General features: G+C 45.7%; 2 protein-coding genes across 4 annotated transcripts in view; both read right to left on the bottom strand.

Moving 5' to 3' along the window:
- Positions 1-16,663, bottom strand: part of LOC307228917 (uncharacterized protein) — a 16,921-nt gene extending 258 nt beyond the window's left edge. The window contains exons 1-20 of one of the 3 annotated variants that reach the window (XM_079998762.1): positions 15,647-16,663; positions 15,145-15,244; positions 14,878-14,917; positions 12,319-12,360; positions 12,112-12,200; positions 11,883-11,979; positions 11,597-11,733; positions 9,689-9,861; positions 8,579-8,682; positions 8,159-8,481; positions 7,473-7,536; positions 7,317-7,374; positions 6,810-6,867; positions 6,381-6,713; positions 5,683-5,778; positions 4,016-5,588; positions 3,068-3,720; positions 2,534-2,604; positions 2,336-2,420; positions 1-1,770 (exon numbers count right to left, since the gene is read on the bottom strand). The exon at positions 1-1,770 is cut by the window's left edge and continues 258 nt beyond it. In XM_079998762.1, coding sequence (XP_079854888.1) covers positions 867-1,770; positions 2,336-2,420; positions 2,534-2,604; positions 3,068-3,720; positions 4,016-5,588; positions 5,683-5,778; positions 6,381-6,713; positions 6,810-6,867; positions 7,317-7,374; positions 7,473-7,536; positions 8,159-8,481; positions 8,579-8,682; positions 9,689-9,861; positions 11,597-11,733; positions 11,883-11,979; positions 12,112-12,200; positions 12,319-12,360; positions 14,878-14,917; positions 15,145-15,244; positions 15,647-15,812 — 5,166 coding nt within the window. In that variant the 5' untranslated portion in view covers positions 15,813-16,663 and the 3' untranslated portion in view covers positions 1-866. The remainder of the gene's footprint in view (positions 1,771-2,335; positions 2,421-2,533; positions 2,605-3,067; positions 3,721-4,015; positions 5,589-5,682; positions 5,779-6,380; positions 6,714-6,809; positions 6,868-7,316; positions 7,375-7,472; positions 7,537-8,158; positions 8,482-8,578; positions 8,683-9,688; positions 9,862-11,596; positions 11,734-11,882; positions 11,980-12,111; positions 12,201-12,318; positions 12,361-14,877; positions 14,918-15,144; positions 15,245-15,646) is intronic. The other 2 variants (XM_079998764.1, XM_079998763.1) reach the window with 2 other exon arrangements.
- A 2,710-nt stretch (positions 16,664-19,373) lies between these two features.
- On the bottom strand, positions 19,374-22,651 carry cacng3a (calcium channel, voltage-dependent, gamma subunit 3a; the record flags this gene model as incomplete). The annotated part of the gene is made up of 4 exons (XM_079998781.1): positions 19,374-19,945; positions 20,054-20,194; positions 20,335-20,418; positions 22,441-22,651. 4 exons carry the CDS (start codon positions 22,649-22,651, stop codon positions 19,374-19,376), a joined length of 1,008 nt encoding a protein of 335 aa, XP_079854907.1.
- Positions 22,652-25,434: the final 2,783 nt, after the last annotated feature.

The following is a 25,434-nucleotide window of genomic DNA, read 5'->3' as shown; positions in this document are numbered from 1 at the left end:
TCAAGTTAAGGTGCTTATAGGGGGGTTTTATAGAAATGATAAACTGATGGTGAACAATACAGCTCCGATGGTCAGTGTTAGCCTAGAACAGCACACACAGGGATGTGATCAAGTCAAAACGGGAGAGCAACACGAACAGATGGAGCAACGGCTTATATTTATTTACAAATTAATCAAATGGGCAGAGGAACGGCAAACCCTCCCCGGAGAGGAGACAATCACATCCCTGAGTAAACCGTCAACCACGCAGACCAGTGGTATTAAACCGCTCGCCACGGAGCAGCACGTTTGCGTTCCAGCCAATAACCACGGCAGCTGAATTCAAGTACTCGTCTGCCCTTCGGGAGCTCCCTCCGCCCTATCACCCGGAGTAGCTGGGGGTTTGGGGGGGGGGTGAGAAACCTGCCGAGCCTACTCCGCGGCACACTGCTGGGCTGCCGGTGGCTTAGGCTTGCTCCAGTTACGTCACCATATAGCGATTCCCTTCAAGAAAATCTCTAAGGGTTGAATTCAACAGCTAATAACACAAACACATCTGGATCACTGACCGCAAAACTAATTTCCACAGATGGTCCAGATAAAGCAAAAAGCAAAAAAAATAATAATAATAAAAAATAGAATCCCAGTTTGGTCATTGCTGCATCCCCCGGCCCAAAATGTAGAGCGGCCACTTAGAAAACTACGGTCAAACAGCAACACATACTGTCGGACACAGTGCTCAGAACCACTTCATCCACTCTACACTGCGCCTGAAGAGTAGCCAAAGGAGGAGCACGGGCCAATGCTAGTTGACATTTATTTATTACATGCATCATTGATATACTGAACACTGGACCAATAACGACGTTAGAGCTACTCCTAACTTGTTACGCAACTGTCTCCTCCGCTGCTCCCTGCGGTTTCTCCGCCTCTTCCGGCTCCTTGTCTTTGCTCTTTTTACGCTTCTTCTTCTTGTGTTTGCGTTTGTGCTCCCTGGGCTCGTCGTCGCTGTCCTGGCTGTTGTGCTTCTTGTGTTTTTTGTGTTTCTTATGCCTTTTGTGTTTCTTCTTCTTCTTCTCGGCGGTGGTGGTGGCCGAGCCGCTGCGGGTGGGGCTGAGGGAGTCGGCGCTGTTGGAGGGGCTGGCACTGGCGCTCCGGCCTCTCTCCGGCTCGGACCCCTCCCCCTCGCTGTAGTCGGGGACGAAGGCCGCCTCGTCCGTCTCGCGGCCCAGGTCTGAGCACAGACGCTGCCTCTTGGGCTCCGGCCCCCGAGTCTCCTCTTTGCCCTCCTCTCTTTCGCCGCCTCGGCCTTCCTCCTTCGGCCCCCTCGCCTCGTCCCTGGAGGGTTTGGTCTTCGCCGCCGGGGCAACCCTGGCCACCTTGCCTTCCTCCCTCGGTCCTTTCCCTTTCTTCTCGTCTCTCGCCGCCCCTCTCCTCTCCTCCCTCGGCGCCTCTCTGCCTTGGCTCTTGACGGGTTTGGGCGGCTCGGGCTGCGTCTCCCTGCCCCTGGGCCTGGGCGGAGCCGGCGAGGCCTCTTTCTCGGCGGGCGCGGCCATCCCGTTCTCCGGCCACTCCTCGTCCTCCTCCTGCTCCCACTTGGAGCGAGGCGGAGGCTGGATGAGGTTCTCCACGGGTTCCGGGCACGGCTCCGGACTGGGGCTGCGGCCGCGGCTCTTCTCGGGGCTGCGGCCGCGGCTTTTCTCGGGGCTGTGAGGCGGCGGCGGCTCCGAGGTCTTGCTGCTCACGGCCTTCTGCTCCGGCTCAGAGTCCTTCTTCGTCTCCTCGCCCCTGCTTTTGGCGGAGAAACGCACGAGCACGTTTAGCTCATCACAGCATACACCCGACACGAATAATTCGAAATAATGAATCCACATTAGGAACGCAATTTAAATTTCTGAATAGATTTAAATCACCCATTTTTCGCTTCCTTTTGACATTTGGCTTGCATTGTATTTTTTGTAATTATTTTGCTATATTGCGAGTCTTTTCAGGGGTTAGGCGAGTGGGTTCGCACACGCACAGTAACTTCTATTCAAGGCGAAGAACCAATTCTCACAAGAGGATATTTAACCGACCATTAACAAAAGGTTTCTTTGTCATTTACTCTGCATTCTAGGAAGAGACGTCCATAACGTTATGTTCTTTCAGGATACAAGTATACTTCAAACGGGAAAAAGCTGAAGAAATTAAACACATTTAAAAACTTGAGGTTTTGTATAAACCCAATTTCTACAATGAGATGGCTTGAAGGGACAACCGGGAACGCACAGCGAACTGGCACTTTAGAATCTTTACCTCGGAACCCTGATGTTTTCTGTCTGCGTCATAACCGTGGTGAGTCATGCGACAAACTCACCTACTAGAGCCGGGGGCATGACGAGCCAACGCCTTGCGATTGACCCTGGATCTGCTCTTCACAGCTGAAGTCTCGCCCTCTTTAGCTGCCGGGCGAGAGGCGAAGGAGGAATAAGTCAAGTCAAGGGGGCTATCGTCATCAAAATGGAAAAAAGTAATCTCATATTCAAGCGTACACTCATTGTTTCAGCCAAATTACCATCTCTGTGAGCCGAGCTCCGCTTCTCTCCCGACGACGTGCTCCTCTCGGCTCTGTCCTTGGAGACCCCCCTGGGGCGACGGGAGAAGGTAATTACACATTACCTCCTAAATTTAAAGATGATAAGGTGCGAGAGCTCGACGCGGCTACAAATGACAAAGGCCCCGTCGAGCCAGACACCGACTAATTGGTGCCAGGGCACAGTGTCCCTAACTTTGCGGTGAGGACCCCGAAAAATAAGTATGTACACACTTTAGCTGCCTAAAATGTGGTTTAACATTAGTATGGACATTTTGTGGAAGAAATATACAACGATCAGCCACGACATCAGCAGCACCTCTGTAGTATTGTGCAGCTCCCCCTTGTGCTGTTGTGATGTTTGAGCAGCTCAAGGGGGAGCTACACAATATGGGGGGGGGGGAGATTGCTGCAGATCCCAATTTGGAAAACCCTGTGCAGCACATCAAACAGTTTAAAAATGGAAAAAGCCGCAGGCGGCCCTCAAGAGGAGGATAACTGCACCAGATAGCCAACCTGTCGGATTTGGACGCTCTGCTCGACCCCTCTCCGTCCTTCTCCTTGGGGGCTGGGCTGGGCTTCTCCGGCTGGTCAGTCGGTCTCCTGGCGATGGCCGATCTCTCGGCAATGGTCATCTTTTCCAGGGACACGGACCTCCCAGCTGCACCGCCACACTCGTTTTTGTCTGTCCTCACAGAGCGCTCACCTTCCGTGGCGTCTCTCTCCACGGTCACCGCTACCCTCTCCAACCCCAGCGCCGGGACCCGGTCTCTCTGTCTGTCCGTCGCAAAGCCTCTATCCCTCTCTCTGTCGGACCCGGGGGCCCTATCCCTCTCTCTGTCGGACCCAGGGGCTCTCTCCCTCTCTCTGTCGGACCCGGGGGCTCTATCCCTCTCTCTGTCGGATCCCGCCGCCCTCTCCCCGATGCTCCCAGGTCTCTCTCTGGAGCCTCCTCTCTCCCCGGATGCTGATCTCTCTCTCTTCCCTCCTGACTCGGTGTGTCTGGAAGGCCGGTCTCCTGCGGAGGAGCTAGCTGATCTGTCTGGTCTGTCCGAGGAGCTGGCCATCTTCTCCGGCCCTGGAGCTGCTCTCTCTGAGGGTGCGTTCTCCACGCTACACTTCCGCCCCAGGTCTCTGTTGAGTTTGATTCTCCGAGGTATTGGCTTCACCTGAAGTGACAGAGCAAAATAAAATAATTGGTAGGAGACCTTAAATCATCATTCTTTATTAACACAGTTCCTAATGATTCATAAATTACCAGTAATGTATATGATAAAAAAATGTTTGCTTCATTTTGTCAAACAAGAATAATTTAATCATTTAAAAAGGCCAGGAGTTCCTTATGGTGTTTTTGTGAACTCGTCATTTTCTCAATAACCGATATCTTCAAAATAGCCCATATCACAACACATATTTTAAATTGATATATCATCTAACTCTGATAGGAGTGAGCTTTGGTCCTACCTGGAGGTCCATGAGAGGTCTGATAGGGGCTCTGTCCACATCTCCCCGTCCCATATCACGGCTGCCTGGTATAGGGGGCAGACCAGGTCTGTCCAAGGGGGCGGAGACTCTCTGGAGCTGCATCTGAAGAGGCATTTGGGGATGGAGGAGAGCCTCCACTCCTACCCCGGGCCCATCTATTCTCCTTAGCTTGGCGGATAGAGGCCCCAGGAGAGACCCCCGCTCCTCTCCCAGCCTTCTGCATTTGTCCGCCGGGGAAGGCGGATGAGGAAGGAGCGGGAGTCCGTGTGGGAGGGGTAGGAGACCTCCGGTCTGGGGAAGATCGCGTCTCCCCCGCATGTCGTGGATGGATCGGGGTCCATCGTGGAGAATGGGATGGGGCAGAGGCAGGGTACGGGAGGACAGTGGGGGGGTTTTAAGTAAGGGGGGCCTCACTGTGGAGGTCTTCCCCTTGTCCTTTTTCAGACCCACTAGGTTAGAGGGTTCCTCTGGTCGGGTCTTGGGTGGCTTGGAGGTTTTTGTGCCAGAGGTGGAGGATATGGGCTCTTTCTTCTTGGTCAGTACAGTGTCCCCCGTCTTCTTTTTCACCTTCTCACTTTTGACCTTTGCCGCCTCAGTCTTCCCTTTAACCTTCACATTTTTACCCTTCTCTTTCTTGCTCTTCTCTGATTGGATCTTTCCTAATTTGTTGGTGGTTTTCCCAGTCGCTGCAGCGCTTTTAGTGGCTGTGGCCTTGGCCGCAGTGCCAGTCTGAGCCTTAGAGGAGCTGGGAGGCGTCTTGGAGAGAGAGGGGACGTCGTCCATCGGTTCGTCTCGGACCGGTGTGGCATCGCCTCTGTCCATCGATTGGTGCGACGGGTCTGAGTCGTCGCCGTTCTTTTTCTTCTTGAGCTTCTTGGCCTTGACAGTCTTACTGCTGGTCTTGGACCCTGAAGAGGCTGGAGGCTGATGGTACGAGGGGCCTCCTCTGTCTTCTCTACCTCTCCTACTCTTTCCCTGGGGGGAGTAATCCCTGGATGGAGGGGAGAGCCTGTCTCGTTCTCTCTCCCTGCTGCCACGTCCTCTATGATGCAGTGATGCATGCTGGTCATCATAGTAGTGGTGGTCACATCTGTAGTCTCTCTCCCACTGTCTGTAGCCGTCTCTCTCCCAGCGCTCGTGGCCCCCCGGACTCAGTTCCCGACTGTGGCCCTTCATCTCGTAGGGCACCGGCTCCCGGGGGGGGGGCTTACGACCGCCGGGACTGCGGCTCCGGTAGCCACCAGGGGAGCGAGAGCGGGACCTGGACCGGTACGATCCACCGCCATCGGCTCCCTCCCAGCCGCCTCCACCCCGGTAAGGTGGGGGAGACCTTGGCGTGCCCGAGCGGCGATACGCGTAGGACCGTGACCGAGAACGGGAGCGCGAACGCCCGTAGCTGCGGCCGTTTCGCCTGGAAAACGGCGACCGGAGGTAAGACCTGTTACGGGAGCGTGACCGCGATCGAGAGCGACTGGGAGAATAGGAGTAAGACCTAGACCTGGACCTGGAGTAGGGAGAGCGGCTGAACGGAGAGCGGCTGTAAGACCTGGACCTGGAGAGCGTGAAAGGAAACACAATGGGGTATGAACAAATAACGAATTTGACACATTTGTGAAAGCCATCGTTGGTTATTCCGGTGCAATTACCTGGAATAGGATCTTCTCCGCCTCTTAGGTGCGTTTCTGTATTTCATCAGCTCTTTATGGAAGTCTTTCGTGAACTCATCAAGTTTGGATGTAACCCTGGGGACATCACAAACCGTGAACATCCGTAAAGCTATTTCTCTCAGAGCTAAACATGTTGACTATTAGATATGCACTGAGCCAGGGCGGGTTAACAATATTGACAGTATCAAATATCACACCTATTTTTGACCGTTTACCTCAATACCGCAGCAAATTTGACAATATTTTGGAGATGACCATTTGTTCTTTTGTAAGACATTTACACACATACTTGAGAAACAATCATTAGTAATGTGGTTTGTTTGGCAATCATTTTCGTGACTTTTTGTGAATACAAGTGGTCTGAGACGGTTCTAAATCTATTCCTAATGAACAAAAATATTTCCCGACAAATTTAGTTTAATACAGATATTTAATATTTGTGATTACGGTGGTATTTAACTTAAGTGGAAAATGGTTGCATAATTTCCAAACAAAGCATGATATTACAATGTTCCAATAGATTAGAAGATTTAAACAATTAATTGAATTGTAAAAGAGTATCCTTTATTGTTTCTTTTTTAATCCATCCCTAATCATTAAGGTAAGTATGACATTTATAGCACACTGCATATTTTCCCCCAAATCTGGCCATGATTGCTCGTTTAAAAATAACTCACTCGTCGTGATGGTGATGCCGTTGCCTGTAGAAATCCTCTTTGGAGAGGTGTGGTTGGGAGAGGGAGGGGGGCAGAGGGCCGAGAGGGGGCTGGTTATTTGGGGGAATCCAGGGAGGGTTGATCCCTGGGGGTCCAGGGGGATACATGGGCTGGGGCACATAGCCCAGTGCAGGCGGAGGCACAAGACCAGGACCGGAGGCGTACGGAGGGGGGTAGGACTGCGGAGGTGGTGGGTACATGGTGGCTGTAGGGTAAATCTGAGGGAGTAGGGGACCAGGGGGCAGGGCAGTTTGGAGGCGTGGGGGAGGGTGATCTTCGCGAGGTCTGTACGGTCTGTGAAAGACGGAGAAAGAAAAGGAACATGAATAAATCCAACTTTACAACGTGCTTTCTTAAAGAGTTGAGGGGTGGCTCAGCACGGAGGCATACCTGTCCCAGTGTCTGGGTCCTCCTCTGTGGGGGTGATGCGGACGCGTCTGGTGACCTGCTGGAGCAGAAAGACAGGTGCTTGTTTACATTTGTGAATATCTTCCCTTAAAATCGATAGCTACTGCTAAGGCTACATGACTTGATTCTCCAATGCATGTTTTTTTTATTTTTTTTGCATAGATCAGATGGTTCTGATTATACCAATTATTAAAAGTGACACTGATCGCAATACGAGCCATCTGGAAAATATTTTAACGGGTGACATGATCTATACATGTCCTTGACGATGGTCATAAAAGAAACCCAAGTGTGTCCCAAGTTTAAATTCGAAACACATTTTCTGAGGAGATCACATGCCAAATAACCGAGGAAGGTCATGATTCCAGCAGTCTGTGCTGCTTTTATGAAGCCGTTTGTGAAGTAAGTTTTACAAAAGGAGAAAAAAAACAAAAACATGAAATGAATTTCAGTCTGAACACCTCAAACAAACTCAACTGAAGTGCTCACCTGGTGGATGCAGGGGCTTTATGGGCGGCGGGTGTCTGATCACAGTGACATGGTAGCCCTGAGAACGGGGGGAAAAAGAACCAAGTCTTAATTCTACCGGTCAAATTATTAATGGATGAAAAATCCAACGTATGTCATTTGTCAAATGCATCTCACCTGGGGTCCGCTCTCTGTGGGTGGAGTGAGCTCCGACATGGCTTTAGGCTCTGGGTCCATCTCACTGAGAGGATGAGAGAGGCATTGCGATTTTTGATCGCAATAATTAATGAAAATCCCATCCATCTCCACAATATTTGCGAGAGCTTGCAATTGCAATCGCAGAGTACAATTGCTACAACTTTTCTGCATTTAAATGGACGAATCAACAGACCACTTAAATCGGCTATCCCTTCCCTGAAAAGACATTAACATCTACATAACTTGAGCATCATCGCATTGTCCTACAGTGCTGATTCTATTTGGTGCTTACTAAATATTGAATTGAAAGTTAATTTTATAGACTTATTACTGGACGCCAAGCAAAACCACAATATATATATATATATTTTTTTAAGAGTTGAATAATAAAATATTTATAGTTGTCTTGCGATATGCAGAATGCGTATTGTGACAAAGTGATTAAATGACTCTTCGTTGGACTTTTATTTACGTGCAGTTTTTTCCAAAACCTGCCATTATACTGCAAAAGAAACAACACAAAACTCTTATGACACTTCTATTTATTATTTTATTATACATTTTAATTAACACCAATCACAAAAACATTTTAGCGAAATCCCAAAGGGACTGAGCAGTCCTAGCATTTAAAGCCTTTTCAGTAGTTTGTGGTAGTGCAAACTCACCCTGGCGGTGGCGGTTCATTCTGAATGGCTGAGTGCATTGGTGAGTGGCGGTCCATCGCGGGTGGTGCAGAGGGTGGTGAAACCTCCCGAGCTCCAAGGGGGGGCTCTGTAGCAGCTTGGGTGGGCTGGGGCTGCGGTGGAGAGGGGGTAGTGGTAGGGATGTTGGGAACGGGAGGGTGGGAGACATTGGCCAACAGCGGGTCCTGCTGTCTGGAGGGCAGCGTCCTGACTGGCTGAGGGCGGGCCTGGAGCGGAGCAGCCTGGTGCAGCTGCTTACGCCCATGTTTGGTATATCCTGTCTCATTCTTAAAGTTGTTAACAGCCTGCGAAAGGAAAGGGAGGAAGGTGGCGACTGAGCTTCAATGAACCGCAATTCTTCTTAAAATTAAAAGTTGTCAAGAGCAGGCCCGTGGAACTTACCTGGCGAAGAAACTTGTTGGCAATGAGGTTGTCCGGTGACACGTCGGACTGTTTGCAAGTGAAGCAGGTGTGTTCCTCCGAGTCCAGCAGGCTGGTCCTGATACCTGAGAACAAAGAACCCAATTTCAAATCACCACAAAGGGAGAACAATTTTGTTCCTTTGCGACAACGGTGATTTTTGACAACTGGTCTGCAATCCAGAACCAGTCCACATTACCTGTGTCTTGAGTTCGGTGCCCACATTAGCAGGTCAGTGCAAAGGCAGCAGCGCTCTGTAAAGTGTCATTACCATGAAGCACTGAGTCTATTTCAGCATGAAGACTATTTCTGGCGCTGGGGCTTGCTGTGTGTGCACTTGCCAATTCCCACAGTGAAAAGTTTAACTTGAGAATCATATCACCATGACATTGTTATGAACGCTCACATTCAATCCTGCGAATATCACTTCAAAAACATCTTCATTGTTGCACTGCCTTAGTCTAACAGAGTATTGATCTGTTATTTCGGTATGTATGGATTTATCATTCTTTTTTTTTTATCATGCTATGAAACTATTGGATGTTAATTAGGTCTTTATTTCTCAGATTGATACATGACTCCAAACTGATAACACCATAAGTCTATGTTTGGAACAGTTTTCATTAAAACCTAAGACTGTTATTAGGATGAGAATTAGAAAAAAAGAATCAACTTATTGAATGAACAAGCCACAAAAGCATGTCTTCCAATATGGGTCAAAAGCAGGAAGTTAAAACAATGAATGAACCAGGGGAATAAATTGCCACCACACAAGTATGGCTGTAACGTTATTAATAATGACCGAAGCGTTATCTTTGCCATGGAGTGCACTTTGAAATTTGACACTGTGTGAGTGCGCTCTGCCTCAACTATGCAACACATAAAGGGCTTTGCAGACAAAGATCCAGAGCAACGGGCTTGTTTGTCATTGGCCAACAACACCAGAGCAGCCGACAGGAGTAACTTTGGACTATTTGATGCGAGCATCTAGGTACTGGTTTATTTTTTTCTATTTAAATGGGTTTTTTTTAAGATTTAAAAAAAATCTGGTTTTACATGATATCAGGCAGTTTATTCTGTGCAGGAACTTACACTCGTCACAGTAACTGTTTCCACAGCACGGTATCACCACAGCGTCAGTCATCAAGTCATTGCAGATGGGACAGAGCAGCTCATCCGGTATCGGGTCAGACTCGTCCTCTGAAGACGATTGGTCTCGTGGAACAAATGGTGGGCGCTCCTTCTTTCCATGTGCGTACGCCTCTCTAGCAGGTATAGTCAAATAAATAAGTACACGTACACACACGTACACGCACACGCACACACACACGCGTACACACACACTTTTACCTTCACCGACAGAATGCAACAGTAACACAGCAAGGTCAACTGTCATCATGGTAACTTGCAACAAAAAACATTGCTATTTATATGACATTAGAAGTTCAGATTAAGCTACCAATACAATTAACACATTGTTTCACATCACTTATACAGACCTGCCAACCTTGAGAAAATATTTTGAGTACCACAACAATGTAACATGGAGTCTCCGCGGCATTCGTAGATGACAAATACATCCTGTGATCTGATCAAGCTGACATGACAGGACAGCTGCACATACGGACGACCGCTGCAATGTTCAGTTGCCACAATAGTGAGATTGCTGATTTTGACAGTTTATTATTGTTCATTATTCACTATGGAACAATAATAAAAACTTTCATTGAGTCCCAATAAAATAGAATATGAGACTGTCACCAAGTTTGAGTATAATTCAACCTGTAACTCTCACTGAGTTTTAGTACAACACAACACATAACTAACGTGTGCAAATATACATTTATATTATATGTATATGGTACTTTGAAAATAAATTGCAATCATTACAAAAAAACAAACAAATAAAATAAATGGCCGACTCTTGTCACTTTTGTTAACTGGAAGTCCTCCTTTCCTCACCGTGCGTTAAACCTAGTGAATCAGATGAACGACTGGTTTTACTGAATGACTCGTCAGAACCAAGTCTCTAAAAGGTCAAACTTTTCATAACGATCGTAACTCCGCTGATAGAAACGCAGTCTGCACATTGGTGGAATACTGTCCGGTAATAAATAAGTACTTTATCTTATGTTCTTTGTTTACCTTGAAGCACCTTCAAACAGCCGACATTTTCTTTCTTTTGCTGTTTTTTGAGCATCAACTACGTTACATCACGTTGGTATCGGGTTTGAGTATCGGAGCATTTTTACCAGAACAGAACAGAACAATCTTTAATCGTCACACAGCACACCACACTACATTACCGTACATGAGCACAGTATCGGGCGTGTAAATCTGACCGGCGCAGAATCTGAAAACATATCTGACACTGATCATCCGGTGAAAACCGACCAATTGCGGTCACTGGCCGATCGATCTGTGCATCTCACATTTTATACGTTAACATAACGGTCACATTTTTGTGCTTTATTATTACTCTCCCACTTCACATTGTACCTCAGCAATGCAGCGTTCCACCTCGGTGGATAATAAAGTACTGCTCAGTGCCGCTGCTTATCAGTGGATGTTGAGTGAGAGGAGAGGGAAGGCTTACAGAACCACAGGTCATAGCATCCGGTTCAACCGAGGAATGTAGTTTAAATACCCAATAAACGTACGCTAATTTTTTGTATTGATTGATTTCGATCATTAAATTAAAATAACGTCCTTTTTTTTTTTTTTTTTTGCATGGTTTTAGCTGGCATTTCATACCTGCATATTTTGACTAAGACTTGCGTAGTTGGTACACAAAATGCGTGCAGGTTGGCAGGTCTGAATATACACAGGAATTGATCTATACTTTTCAAAAGTTGCAAGTTGATATGATGCCACAGTTAACTACTCTGATCTCTAGAGACTAATTGTTTTAAGGGAGAAATAATGTACACAGCAGTTGCCGATAAAGACACATTGGCCTGTATAAGAGAGAGAGTGTGAGCGAAGTTGAACGATACATACGCATCTATTGCAGGAATTGCATATTCTCCTGTGCTGGTTAACATGGCTCCTTTGGCACCAGGCTCTGCTTTCACCATGAAGCTCTGAGGAATGCCCTTGCTTATTTTGACTGGCTTGGGACCTTCCACACTTTTATCCTGGACCCAAACACAGAAATTTGCAAATGAGAAGAAGAAAAAAAAAAAAATAGTGATTGGCAACAATGGAAACAATCAAATTTAAATAGAACGCCAATAACATCATACTATACAGTGGATGCTTGCTGTGCTGTATTTCAATTACTCACCATCTGCAAGGGACATTGACGAATATAATGGCCCGCCTTTCCACAGCGGAAGCAGGTATAATTTGCAGGTGGAGGCCCAACGGCTTTCTTGGAGTAACTAAGGACGAGAGCGTGTTAAAATAGGTTAGAAGAATAACGCTGAAACGTGTACAGTTCACACAGCAAAGGAGCCAATATCTGCCGCGTGAAAATGTCAATTTGTCAAGGGTGTACATTTGTGTATACTGACTGAATAGGGTCATAGTCATGGTTGGACTGGGAAATCATGGCTCTAATCTTGTCCTCCTCTGATGCATTTGCTTCAGCCAGGTTAGCTGTCTGAAAGACGGAAGGGAGCAAGGTGAAGGAGAAACAAAAAGCACGGCCAAAAAACAGGATGAGAAATCAGCATTGGTGCAACTGTTTTCAGTAGATGAGAACGGAACGCACTCAGTACCTTGGAGAGTTGAGCCAGAGACAAAGAGGGAGAGGAATCAGTCTGCAGGAGAATCAGAGCACAGACATTAAAGGTGTCAAAGTGACAACTAGTTGACATACAGTGGCAGGTAAGTGCAAAGACAGATCCCAACCACTACAGTGCATATCCGCAGTGAGTATTCACTGACGTCCCGCACACCACAAAAGTCAAGAAGGACCGAGGCTCTTCATTTAAGGACTCGAGTCATCTCGTGGTCCCAGCAGGGCAACAAGCACGCTTGGCAAGGAGCAGGCCTTGAGGTCCAGATATAACACTAGCCTAAATACTGTGCAATACATCGGTAAATAACTTTAGCTGTTTAACTGCAAGCTGTAAGTGTGAATGTTTGTTTTAGAAAATAAACAACAACCAGGTTATGGAAGCGGCTGTTCAAATGCTAGCTGGGAAGGGCAAGTCCAAAATCTAGAGTTACTTCTGTCCAGAGCTGTTCACATGGAAGAGTCTTATCAACTGGGTCAAAAGTATATTATGAAATAATAAAGACTTCCGTCAGGTTTAATGCCTACTACATGGCAATCAATGCCCATTCACTTGCTTACGGTAGAAAGCAAAAATATCATTCAATGTTATCATGTAAATAATAGCAATTGAAATAATTTTATTTAAAAAAATAAAACACTTCCATGCATACAATTCTCCAGATCACTAGATCTTAAACATCTACGTTCTACTATGTGATCTTTTTAAGTATCTCATTCAGCACATGAAGCATTCTCTTGGGACTCTAGCAATGGGCTTTTCGCAGGCCAAATCATACGTTTCATCAGCATAACATCCCTACACATAGCAGATATATTTTCCTGCTAATGGAGGTTACTTATTGTTTTGGTTTAGTTTTTTTTTTTTTTAAGATACTACTTCAACATAGAAATTCGAAAGTGTTTCTTTAGTCTGCATGTGTGACACTGCATTCGCTTTATTAATTAATTAAGGGCGGTAAGTACCATAAGCATTTCGAGCAGAAACAAATGGGTATCGCTTGTCATAAGCTACCGATAGCAAGCACTACCTATTTCTTTCAACATGAAACGCGAACAATCTTTCGTCTGCATAATTAGGAAAGCTCAGGTTTAATTACGCCACTATTCACAAATAAAAGCCCAATAGAAATTCTAAATTACTGCAAGCAGCACAGGAGACGGGGACAGTTACAGGATGTAACTACAATCTATCGGCACACATACACACAGCATGAAGCGTCACTTTAGACTACAATCTGAAAGTAAACAATTAAACTTCTATTAAGCTTGTGTCTAACACAATAAACATTTCTCGGATAAATTAACGGGGCCGGAGTGTGCACTCCATCCTGACTAGGCTCAGAGAAAAGGCCGGGATTTGCAGAATGCTGTGGAGGGAACACACAGGGATCTGGTGCATATGGTTCTAACACTGAACCACTGAACATCTTTATTGATAGGTTCTGCAGCTTACAGCTTACAGGACACACTACACCGGTACTTTCACTGCAGCAACCATGGAACCCCTTCACATAATTATTAGGTGCCAAAGAACTCTGTGATAATGTCACAATATCGTATTTGTGTGGCCAGTTCACACTTCAAAATACTACGTAGTCGTATTGACTGTCCAAACCACACGTTTAACATAGCAGCCCAAACTAATTGCTGCAAATATAGCAGAATAGGCATTTATAAATGTTAATGCATAGCATTAAATATAGAATAAAAATATTTATGGTCTTGAACGGTGTAAGTGTAATGCAGTGCATATTCATTGGAAATATGACATCTTCAAAAAGTCGTACAGGACAAAACAGGAAACAATGTTATTGAACAACAGGGTTAATAATATTCAATTACTCATTTATATTCAAGTGTAGCAAAGTATTCCAATCAAAGAATTGTATGTTACTGTGTCAATATTTCACTTATACCACCTTAGCAATTATGTGAACATTAATAACAGCAACCTTTTTACTCAATTGGGTTTTCATACCACAAAATAAAATGTTTACACAGAAAACAAAATGACAATGAAATATCAGTAAAACAGTAAATCTGGTCATATTTTACTTTTACAAATGCCACAAATACATTTGCCTGGCTATAAACAGGCTACAACAATTTCATTATGAAATACAACCATAACAACAATGTCAGTGATTGGTAAATCAATCAATATGAACGAACAGCAGTTGGTTAATCAAGTCAGGGTATCTAAGTGTTGGTTTGCAAACTAGTTTATTGTTTCTCTCGCAAAAAATCCACCCTGACAGCCATAAAGGAAAAACAGTAAGCTAATCCCTTTAAAATGTAGACAACAATGGACCTTTGGAGAGAAACCATAAACTAACTCGAGGAAGCCCTGACACCATGACAGTAGATAACATAGAAGGTCAGATCTCAACACAAATGTAGACAACACACAGTAAACAGGAGATACACACAAATCAGTCATCTTTGACAGAATGTTCTTGAGAAAGGTGATTTAAGCCAGAGAGAGGGGGGAATGAGAGAGGTGAGAGTAGGAGAAGAGAGTTGTTTGTTTACATACTGGTCTGGACGATCCCACCACGGCCGTGTCAGAACGATCTCTGCAGGACAAAGAGGCAAAAGGGTTAAAAAAAAGAAAAGTTATTAATAAACCAGTAGTTGAAACGCAGACCGACATCTAGATTGAGTCTTCACCATGATGTCTTCACAGACAAGAAGTCATTCTTTTGACCTTGGATCGGAGTGCTTAGATACAATTTCCACCCGATTGGTAATCTGATATCAGTTTGACAAAAAAATAAAAATAAAATACAACAAATATACATACACAATGAACGTCCTGCCAGCAGGTTTGACTCCACCAATTGGAGTACGGCGGACAATCACAGAAGAGTGCTTAGGGATGTGAACCTCATCGTCAGTGTACTCTGAAATATATATAAAAAAAGAAAAAGGCCGCTGCATGTTCACAATCTAAGCCTTACAATTCACCGGGAAATGAACTAAGGTTAAGCAACACAAGACATCGACATGGTTCCACATTGAAATAAATATCAATAACTGTACCCCCTGGGGTCCAGGGGTTCTGTGGAGATTACTACTAATAATACCACCACTGTAATAACAAGACGAATGCACGAGTGTCGCTGTTATTGTGTTAGTTTGGACAAAATCACACCCGAGGATAAAACACAATCTTATCGATCGCAATCCCAGAGAACGGGGGCCGTCGCCTAACGCTAACAAACTCGGGGTCCTTCGTGTATTAAAAAAAAAAAGGCTGCAAATCGCTGATGTTAAAGGATTGCAGCGACTTCTGGATCACTGACCTTCTCGCGTCTGCGCGTTAGTGATCTGCAGGTCGCAGTCTGTGGCCTTGAGTCTCTCTCGGGCCATGATCTGCCGCTTGAGCTCGCTGAGGGTGATGTGCAAGCCATCGAACGTGACCGTGTTGTAGTCCAGTTTGGAAGAAAACTTATAGTGAACACACGACATTTTTTTTTTTTTTTTTTTAAAAGGAGACTAAGCAAATCACGTTCAGTAAATTATTTACACAAATCACAAGGGGTTGTAACGATCACAGAGCAAGACAGCGGCACAACACAACGCGGCTACGTCTCCACACGCATGGTGGATGAACTCTTTTGTTATTTCGCGGAAAACACCGCACAAGAAGTCCTTGTTGGGGTCACGGGGAAGCACGGCGCGGGGCCAGCTTATGACGCCACAGGCACCGTGAGTTCCTGACAGTTCGATAGGACGTTACAGTGGTCCGCCACCCAGAGTCCACATGGTGCGGCAGGATCTACGCGGACAAGGAGCGAGTCCGTGGTGGAGAGTCTTACGGGTGCCCGGAGGGCGAGCGGCGTGCCGCCATTCGCAATAAAGCGTCGGTCCTTGTGCCGTTTTGGCGCAGTCCTGTCTCTTCAACAACAAAACAAAACAAAAAAAAAAACCCAAAAACAACAAAAAAAAAAAAAATCCAAAGGAATTGAACGTGGCGCTTCGTCGTAAATTCCACCAAACTGCCCGCTGCGTTGTTCCAACGTCGAAATCAAGTTTAGAACTTCACGATTGCCGTCCGAGCCGAGCCGCCTCACACGGGGAACGCATAGGTTAGCATCCGGGCTGACATTGGCCGAACAAAAGCGTTAGCGTCCCACGATGCTAGCCCGACGAGCGTCCGTATAATTCAGCTCAAATCCACAAACCATCCGGGCGGCCGGACTCTACACTTCTTTGACATTACGGGTGTGGATTTTAACCCAACGACGCGAACACCGCTCGCTACTCTCTTCAAATCTAAATCTAATAAAAAAAAAAAAGGAATCAACAGCGCTACGTGTTACTCCTCTTCGCTGTTTCATCAAAATGGCGCAGCTGCGTGACGGAACCGGATGTCGCCGAAGCGCTGCTTTCGCTCTTCTTTGTGTGCGGTGGAGCTGTGGCCGCGGCGCGGCTGCTGCTGCCTACCGGTCGCCTGCCGGGGAAAAATAATATTTGTATGTTCGTTTGAACACATCCGTCGGGGGTGGCAGGTCGGGTCCTCTAAACGCTCCCTGTCCAGCTCCCTGAAACGATTGAGTGCACGTTTACACTGCAGTATAACTTGCCCGCGGACGACACGCATACATTCGAATGGTATTATGGGTATCACCATATAGAAAAAAATGAAAATACACATGTAAAAAGTGATATATTTTACAGTGATTTATTAACAATGCATTATTCGGTAGCGGCAGATTTACAACATTGTCCTAAAGTAGCTCCGTGTCGGCTGCAGCTACCGCGGCAAGATGGCGGACAGGGGGCAGCTCCGCGTTCGACTCGTATGGCGCCGCCTGTAGCCCTCGCGTAGGGACTCTGCTGACACGCCATTTACACCGCGCGTCGAAAGGCTCCGCGCACCCTACGACCCAACGAGCGGATTTGTTCCTTCAACCGTGAAAGCCCGAGATTCGTCGGCGTCCAGCCGCCGCTGTCTCCGCGTTACAGCCAACGTGTAACGCGTCAGAAAACAGAGATGGCGGCGTTTCCGTCTTCAGCGGGGGCCGTGTCGCATCGCCGTACGGTAGCGTGGCCGAGCGGTCTAAGGCGCTGGATTAAGGCTCCAGTCTCTCCGGAGGCGTGGGTTCGAATCCCACCGCTGCCAGGAAGAATTTTGTCAAAACGGGTGATGGAAGTTTTTCCCACTAAGATTGGGGCTTGAAACCCGGGGGGGGGGGTCACGCACAGGCTTCGCGAAGTTGCTCCTTTCAGTTTAAACCACTGATTTAAAAACCCCGTTTTGAATTCTGAAACACGCTTGTTTTTGTTTTTTTTCCGAAACAGCACAGACAGTTCAATACATCAATCTACTGCGTTCCTTTGGAAATCACATGTCGAGCGTTATTATTTCCATGGCTTGTGATGTGGCGCGTTTTGCCTTTGTTTTTGTCTTTTTGTACATAGAGTTTTGAAAAAATGAGCAACTGTTATTTTCTATTTTATTTTATTTGATTTTACTTTTTTTTACAGACACCCCTTCATCTTAATGAATGTTTTTCTTGGTTTTCCCCTGTAGGGTGTTACATACAGTGTTGAAAAGTGTTAGATATAAAACACAAGTGTTCCAAAATACTGCATTTTGGAAATACTGTAAATAAATATGTTTTTGTTACCGTGTTGCATTTGCATTTGTGTGTGTTTACACACAGTACTGTAACTACTGTATATTTGAGTAGATATACATTACGGTCACAATATTTTACAACTGGCTACTGTTTAACACCGAACATGCAAAAAGCATAAACCTGCTGATAAGATATTCATAGTAGTGTCTTGTGTTGAGTACATCAGTGTGTTGTTTGGTGGAATGATCTATTCACTGTGTGTGTGTGTGTGTGTGTGTGTGTGTGTGCGTGTGTGTCATTTTGATGCAAAAACAAAACAAAAACATCATTTTGAAAAGACATAAAACAGCTTTGAATGCAGCGTTTTGCTTTTGCTCGAGATTTGTGGAGTTTAGCATATTGCGTTCGTGTTTGTGGTTTTGTGCTTTTCGAGTTTTTGCAACTTCACAGCGGCTGCTCGAAATCAAACCTTCCCGTTCCTGAGCTGGAATTAAAAAAAAAAAAACATGAAACAATTCCTTCCTTGTATGTTCTTCTCGTTTCATGATATTTTGTTCGACACGCGCGCCTGCCTGAGCTTACATGCATTTGGGCATCGTCGATCGCTGAAGTGCTGCTTACTCTAAGAGGTATTCTCATGACTGGATGTATAATTACACTACCCGCACCCTACACACTATACACAAAGTACACACGTAGATTCACACATAACAGTTGTTTGTTTTCTTTTTCTATTTTCTTTTTTTCTTTCATTTTGTTGTAGATAGATATGAAATACTGCAAGAATGAAAGACACTTCTTTTTCACTGACAGATTTGATGATTTTCATCTAAATTCCTAAGCTTTATTTCATGTAAAAACTGGCGCAGAACTGCTGTAGACATCACATATGCGTGCTCTCACAATTACATATGCAGACATTCACATAGAGATGCACTTACGGAAAGGCAGAGAGAGTGAGAGAGAGACTCGGAGAAAAGAGAGAGAGAGAGAGAGAGAGAGAACACTAATGCATTTAATAAGTTTCCTATAATACATTTTCCTAAGTTTTCCTTTGAAGCTGAGGCCACTAAATAAGAGAACAGCAAGACAGACCTTACCAGATTTGTCTGTGTGTGTGTGTGTGTGTGTGTGTGTGTGTGTGTGTTTGTGATACTTGGACTCAGCTGGAAACACTTCCTTAAGCGTGTATATCCACTTAACAACTGCATCTCCCATTGTCTTGCACTTTCTCTCCAGCTCCCACACATACATAGTATGGTATATGAATTGACTGTAACAGCACAGCAGATTGGCACACATGTAAATGTATCGCCATTCTCAAAAATGTCACATTTGGCATTTTCTTTCTTAATCCAACAGGAACGAACTGGAACCCCATTCATTGTCCCCAATCCTCCATGTCGCACGTCCTCCCCGTTTGACCCGAGCTCTGAAACCCCTCTCAGACCGGTGTGGTCCTCCTGTTTGCAGCACAGTTGTTCGGCAACATCTCCACATTATCGTGAGCCGCCGAATTAGTCATGTTGTTGGCGTCCATATTGACCTTAGCGTCCTTGAAGGGCGAGGCTAAAGTGTAGAGCATAAACTCAGAGTCCATGGGCAACGGCGTCTGCAGACCCGTGATGGCGGCGACCTTGGAGTCCATGGAGAGAGGCAGGTCGTGGTCCCTCAGCGAGGAGCTCTGGAAGGTGCGCGGGAGGGTGTCGCCGGCGCTGTGGTTGCTCCTGGAGCTGTACCTGCGGCTGCGGTTCTGGTAGTAGCGGTTGCGGTAGTAGGAGGAGCTGCGGGAGATGGGCGGCTTCAAGAGGGAGGGTCGACCGTTAGTTCGCAGCTGTCTGTGCTTTTCTATGAACACGTGCACGGCCAGCACACCCACCATCTCAGCCAACACGAAGGACAGGGCTCCGAAGTAGAAGGACCACCCGTATGAGTAGCTCTTCTTGTGGTCGCTCTGGCTGGGGTCGCCTGAGTTGGCTGATATGTAGACGATGATGCCGATGATGTTGCTCAGACCTGAGGGGAGATGAAGCGGGGGATGAAGCCGCGATTGGACGATTCGTTGTTTGTGCACGCGGCGTGTACTAAGTGTTTTTGGGCACTGTGTTGGTGTGTGTTCCTGACCTGCGGAGACAAAGAGTATACCCGCGCTGAGGATGACGTTATGTCTCGACTTGTAGAACTCGCTGGCGGCGACGCACACGCCTCCGAGGAACAGCAAGCCCACGCTGAGGATGGGGAAGAGACTGGACGCACGGACAGCCCCTGGGAGGCGAGGAGGAGAGGTGAGAGGCGAACGGAGCGGAGGGGAGGGGAGGAGGCGGGGCGTGGGAAGAGACTTACCGATCCACGACGAATCTCTGAGTGTTTTGTCACTCGGAGGTGTGTGCTCACGTGCTACTTACGCAATAAGTACTCCGCCGCATCCTGCTCGTAGTCTGCATCTTCAGCAAAGTGATCAATGTCTTTGCAAACGCCTCGAAATGTTCCTAGAGGGGACAAGTAGGATTGTTTGTGTCCGTGCATAACAAAATGTACGTATATGCAGGGAAGTGGGGGTCAGATTTATGACTTGTATCTGCCTTTATCCTCTTTTACACAGAACTGCACACTTGTTTCCTTTTTATCTCTTGTTTAATTTCATCAGTCGCCACAGTTGGCTAAGAGTTCTGAGCCAGCCCATTAAATGGCAGCTCCTCTATTATCCAGGTCAATAATGACGCACGGGCACAGTAAAAGGAATGTCCGTGGTTTGGAAACAGGCTGTTCGCTGGCCTTTTTTTTTTTTTTTTTTCAACAAACACATCGCTCACTTCAATGAAAGCAAGGGGCAAAATTTAAATAAAATCACGGTTACCAAGAGAAGGAACACACAAACACAGACTCCAGGGGACAGAGCCGGTATCATGAGTTTGAAGAAAATGCAGTGCATGTTATTTGGGTTGAACAAAAAAACCCAAAACAGACTGTTGTGGCAGGGCTGACGAAAAAGTTAAGGTTAATTTGGTAAGACTGTAAACAGCACCGGCACTTTGGCAATTAAATGTGGACAGCCAATTGTTTCTTTCTTAGTTGTTCACAAAAATATTTTTGTATCAAGTTGCAATGCGTGCTATGGTCTTTTATTTACCAAAATTAATAAATTTTGGTAAATAAAAGGGATTTAGGGAATCAACTGAAATGAGCTGATAATTTATGTGCTGGTCAGCTTCAATCTACCAGTGGATTCTAAAAGTACAGACACAGGGAGATATTGATAAATGTGTCCCTATGTGTTGCATTGATTGGCCAGTATTGACAATGTGACTGTGTGTCACCATGGTTACAAATACAAAACTCTTTCAATTCAAGTCGGACACAGTGAAAAGGTCACTTTTAAACAAAAAGGAAAGGATGAAAGACCAGTGGTGCTAACAAGCAACATGAATTCTACAAAGGACGCTTGGTGACACCAGTGACAAGCTCATGTTATGTAATTGAGGTTGGCCCTGTTTGATCAATATTAACTTAATTTGAGTCCAAGTATTGGAACTAAATGGTTGGGTTTTTTTTCTAAACACAAATCTAACATAGCTTTTAAACTTTCAGAACAGTCCCCCCCGACGTCAATTCTCAGTCTAACCTTTGCAACGCAAGACATTTTCGTCGAGGCCTGGCACGGTGGCCTTGAAAGTTGAAAGTCTGAGCCCGAAAGCTCAGTGATAAATTTCAATAACAAATACACACAAGTACATGCACAGAATGATCACCCCAACCCCCACCCCCATGGGGGTTGGGGGTTGGGGTGATCCTGCCTGGGTGAGTTTATTTAAGATCGTATAGCACAATTACCAGTGCGTATACAGCATTCCATTCCACACACCTACTACCCTAAACCTCCACACGCGCACACACACACACAATAGGATGGAGGGTCTTTTAGTACTCCACAGTTCATTTGCTACCTCCATGCTTAATGATGGTGGGAAAGCGGGGGGAGGGTCAGGGGAAAGACTAAATAAAAGAGGAGCTCATGGGAGATAGCAAGTTTGACCTTCAGTTGTGTTAAAAAAGAACATAGAAGAGCAATGAACGTAATAATGCCAACAAAGTTATTGTGAATCTCTCAACCTCTCAAAGACCATCCCCCGCATTCTTTGTGGCCTGATCAAACGCCCAATCCAATTCAAAACAGCAGTTAAACATTTGAAACTGCCTTGCAGCTTTTTGAGTTTGTCTCCAGGACCCCAATCGGAGCAGGTTTGTATTGTTAGGGAGATATTGTAGTGACTGTATTGATATTGCCATCATTGTGCATTCTCTCATGGTAATGTCTTATATATGAGATAGTGGTGATGTTTCATTCAGAATAATTCTGCTGGGGACCCGCTGGAACCTTCCTGAGGGACTCCCGGGGCTCCCCGGACCACAGATTTAGAACCACCACTATGGACAAGACAACCTGAACGTAATGAGCTAACCATGGCAATAGCCCAACAATAAAAGCAGACAGGTAACAGCCTTACTCGTACCCTCCGTGCAGCAGGTCCTCCACAGGCCGGAGTGCGTCAGAACCTCCTCGTTCTTGCGGATGGTCTCGTTGTCGTTGAGGCTCTTGGAGCGGCAGATCCCTCTGGAGTAGAGCCAGTAGTCTGTCCCCACCGCGATGGTCATGAGGCTGAAGGCGCAGAAAGCCCCCGCCGTGGTCATCAGCATCATCACGCCCCGGTTGCAGACCCTCATGTTGTCCCGGGCTCCTTCTCCGGGGGGGGTTTTACAAACTTCCCGTTCCCTGCAGATGTCTGACTTCCAAAGGATACCGACGCAGACTCCGCGCAAACTCAAACCACCGAGTGGCAATCATCCTCTCGAAACCTGCGTTCAAGGTCGTGCCTTAAAATGTGATCTTTCCCCGGGGTTTCCACAGGCGACCTAGAAGCAGAGCCAGAACCGAGGTCAGTTCTGGTGGATCTCAGCATCGCAGGACCGGCAGAGCACACAGGGGGATGGGAATAGATGAAGAACAAAGGGATACGGGAATAAAGGCACAATCAAGCATCCGCCGAGTGTGTCGAAAAAGCTCAAGAAAAACAAACTTTTTGATAGAGAAGTTTGACGGGAGAGAAAATCACAAAACTTATGTGCGCATCAGTGACTGAGCGACAACCGCTTCTGTGCTGCTCTGCTGTCCTGGTCCAGGGAGAGAGTGGGAGAGAGAGTGCGCGGCACATGCGCCGTTGCGCTCCCAAACACACACACACACACACACACACACACACACGCACACACACATTGCCTGAGGTGTGGAGTCCTCAACAGTGCACAAAGAGTTGTCATTGGACCAATTTTAACACTTTGTAAAACTTCGATTTTTGAGTCTGCAACTCAAACTTGACAAAAATTGACAAATTAAGTTGTATACAGTTGAAGTTCAGAACACATCTAAGAAATATAGGTTTAATAAACCAAACCATTTTTTTTTTTAAGTTGATCGAATGACTCCAATACAGCCGCACCGTCCAAATCAGCACCATGGAGAGCTCATGAGAACAAGGTCCTCAAGCAGCAGAGAAACACATTCATCGATGCCAAATTATTCCCAGAGCCTTCAGACCATTGAATTCATCAATTAAATTGTGGGCTAATGGAATGAATATGCTAGATTTTGTCAAAACAACTTTTCTTTGGAACAAGCTGGGGAGGCTTGATGTTGACAAAGCCCTATTTCGGACCCAAGAGCTAGAAGTAAAAAAATAAATAAAACATTTTCAAATAATCTAGGCACTTTCCTCTCTTTATTTCGAAATGACATCACAAAAAAACGTGCTTTTATTGTAGAAAAATAGATTTTCATGCTTTGGCTGAATTGTTTGAGGTTGATGTAAGAAAAATGAGCAAATGTCCTCCATAAATTCATATACGTATAGGACCTTACTTACTTGGTGATTTCTACCATTAAAGTCATGTCAAAGCTTTGACCTGCACTTCTTTCAAGGCTGGTCGGACAGACTGCTCTACCAGAGATCCTCAGTAGAGAGCTCTTTTCAATGCCACGGTCTGCAGGGGGAGGAAAAGCCAAGAGTGCTTACAGAAGCGTTATCAGGCCAAATCCTATCAAATGGGGTCTGTTGCCTCATCTGCATCAAATTGATGGTCGTTGATGCGAAAAACTATTGTGCTGTTCTTTGGGTCATTGAGGCAGAAATCACAATTAATCCAAATCCGTTTTAATGTCTACAGTATAGGCAGTTTCAGAATCGCAAGCTCGCTCAAGAGGTTGTGAAATGAGTTGATGAAATCTCCAAGTCTCTCCCACCAAGCCAAAAGAAAACACAGGAGTCAAGGTTATTCAAATGGTTGATATTATAATTCATTTTTTTTGTTGTTTTTTTAATGTAGGTATCATAGTATCATAAAGGCGTCTCTCACACCCGAGTAGAGACGGTGCATGCAACACATGACCACTGTCCATTATAGAATTGTCTTAGTCACTAGAGACGTCATTCCCCTTTCGTTCATCTCCCTTCCAGTCCTCTAAGCTTCTGCTCACGTATGCCTACGTCTTGCATAGTAAAACACCGAATCATCTTGGTCCTCCTCGGCATCTAGCTTGCCTGCCTCCTTCTCTTCAAAGCATCGACATGAAGGTAGAGGAAGCAACGCTCCGAGAGAGAGCGAGAGAAAGGAGAGAACCGGAGGGAAAGGAGAGAGAGCATAGTATAAAGTGGAGGTGTGGGGAGAAGGAAAAGGTAGAAGAAAAGGGGAGAACGGGAGCAACAAAGGGAGGGCGCTTCAATGAAAAAATACATAAAATAAAAAATAAAAAAAAACGGGCCAGGGGAGTTGGAAAAGAGAGATGGGGAGTTGGAGTGATGGAAGGGAAGTGAAAGCAGGGACATCAGAGGGAGAAAGAGAGACTAAGAAAGGAGTTACTATATTGAGAAGTGTACATCAACAGAAAGATCACTTCTACCTCTAGATCTCATCATTTACACGTACACAAAAACACAGGTCATACAGCATTATAACAGCCTTACAAGTTCATTTTCCTACAATCATAGATTTTCTCTCAATTCATAGCAAATTCGTCTTTGATTAATGCTCTGGAAAAGTGTCAGGTACAGTTACGCTATTTAAATATCTGACAGAGCTCTTGGAGTGTATCAAACATGATTTACCTTTAGCATGGACAGGTCAGCTCTGACTTGTAATGATAAATTGAAGACACTGAGGTTTATCAAGGACAGCAAAAAAAAACAGGTAAGAGCTAACAACTAATATGGCATGCATAGATGAGCTGCTCCACCAGATTGTTTCGCCCTACACAGCACGAACCCACTGAATACACAGAGAGAAAGAGAGAGAGAAAGAGAGAGAGAGAGAGAGATTCCAAATGTCACTGTCAAACAGGTATTTGGGAGATTTTTTTTTTTTTTTTTTTTTTTTTGCATCAATTTGGAAGACAAAACGTGCTTGGACTAAGTTTAAGACAGACTTAGACGCGAGGCTGCACATTAGAACTTAGA

This window comes from Zeus faber, assembly GCF_960531495.2.
Source record: "Zeus faber genome assembly, chromosome: 4".
NCBI classification, from domain to species: domain Eukaryota; kingdom Metazoa; phylum Chordata; class Actinopteri; order Zeiformes; family Zeidae; genus Zeus; species Zeus faber.
Note: the sequence above shows the minus strand (reverse complement) of the source record. Positions and strands in the feature narration are given on the sequence as shown.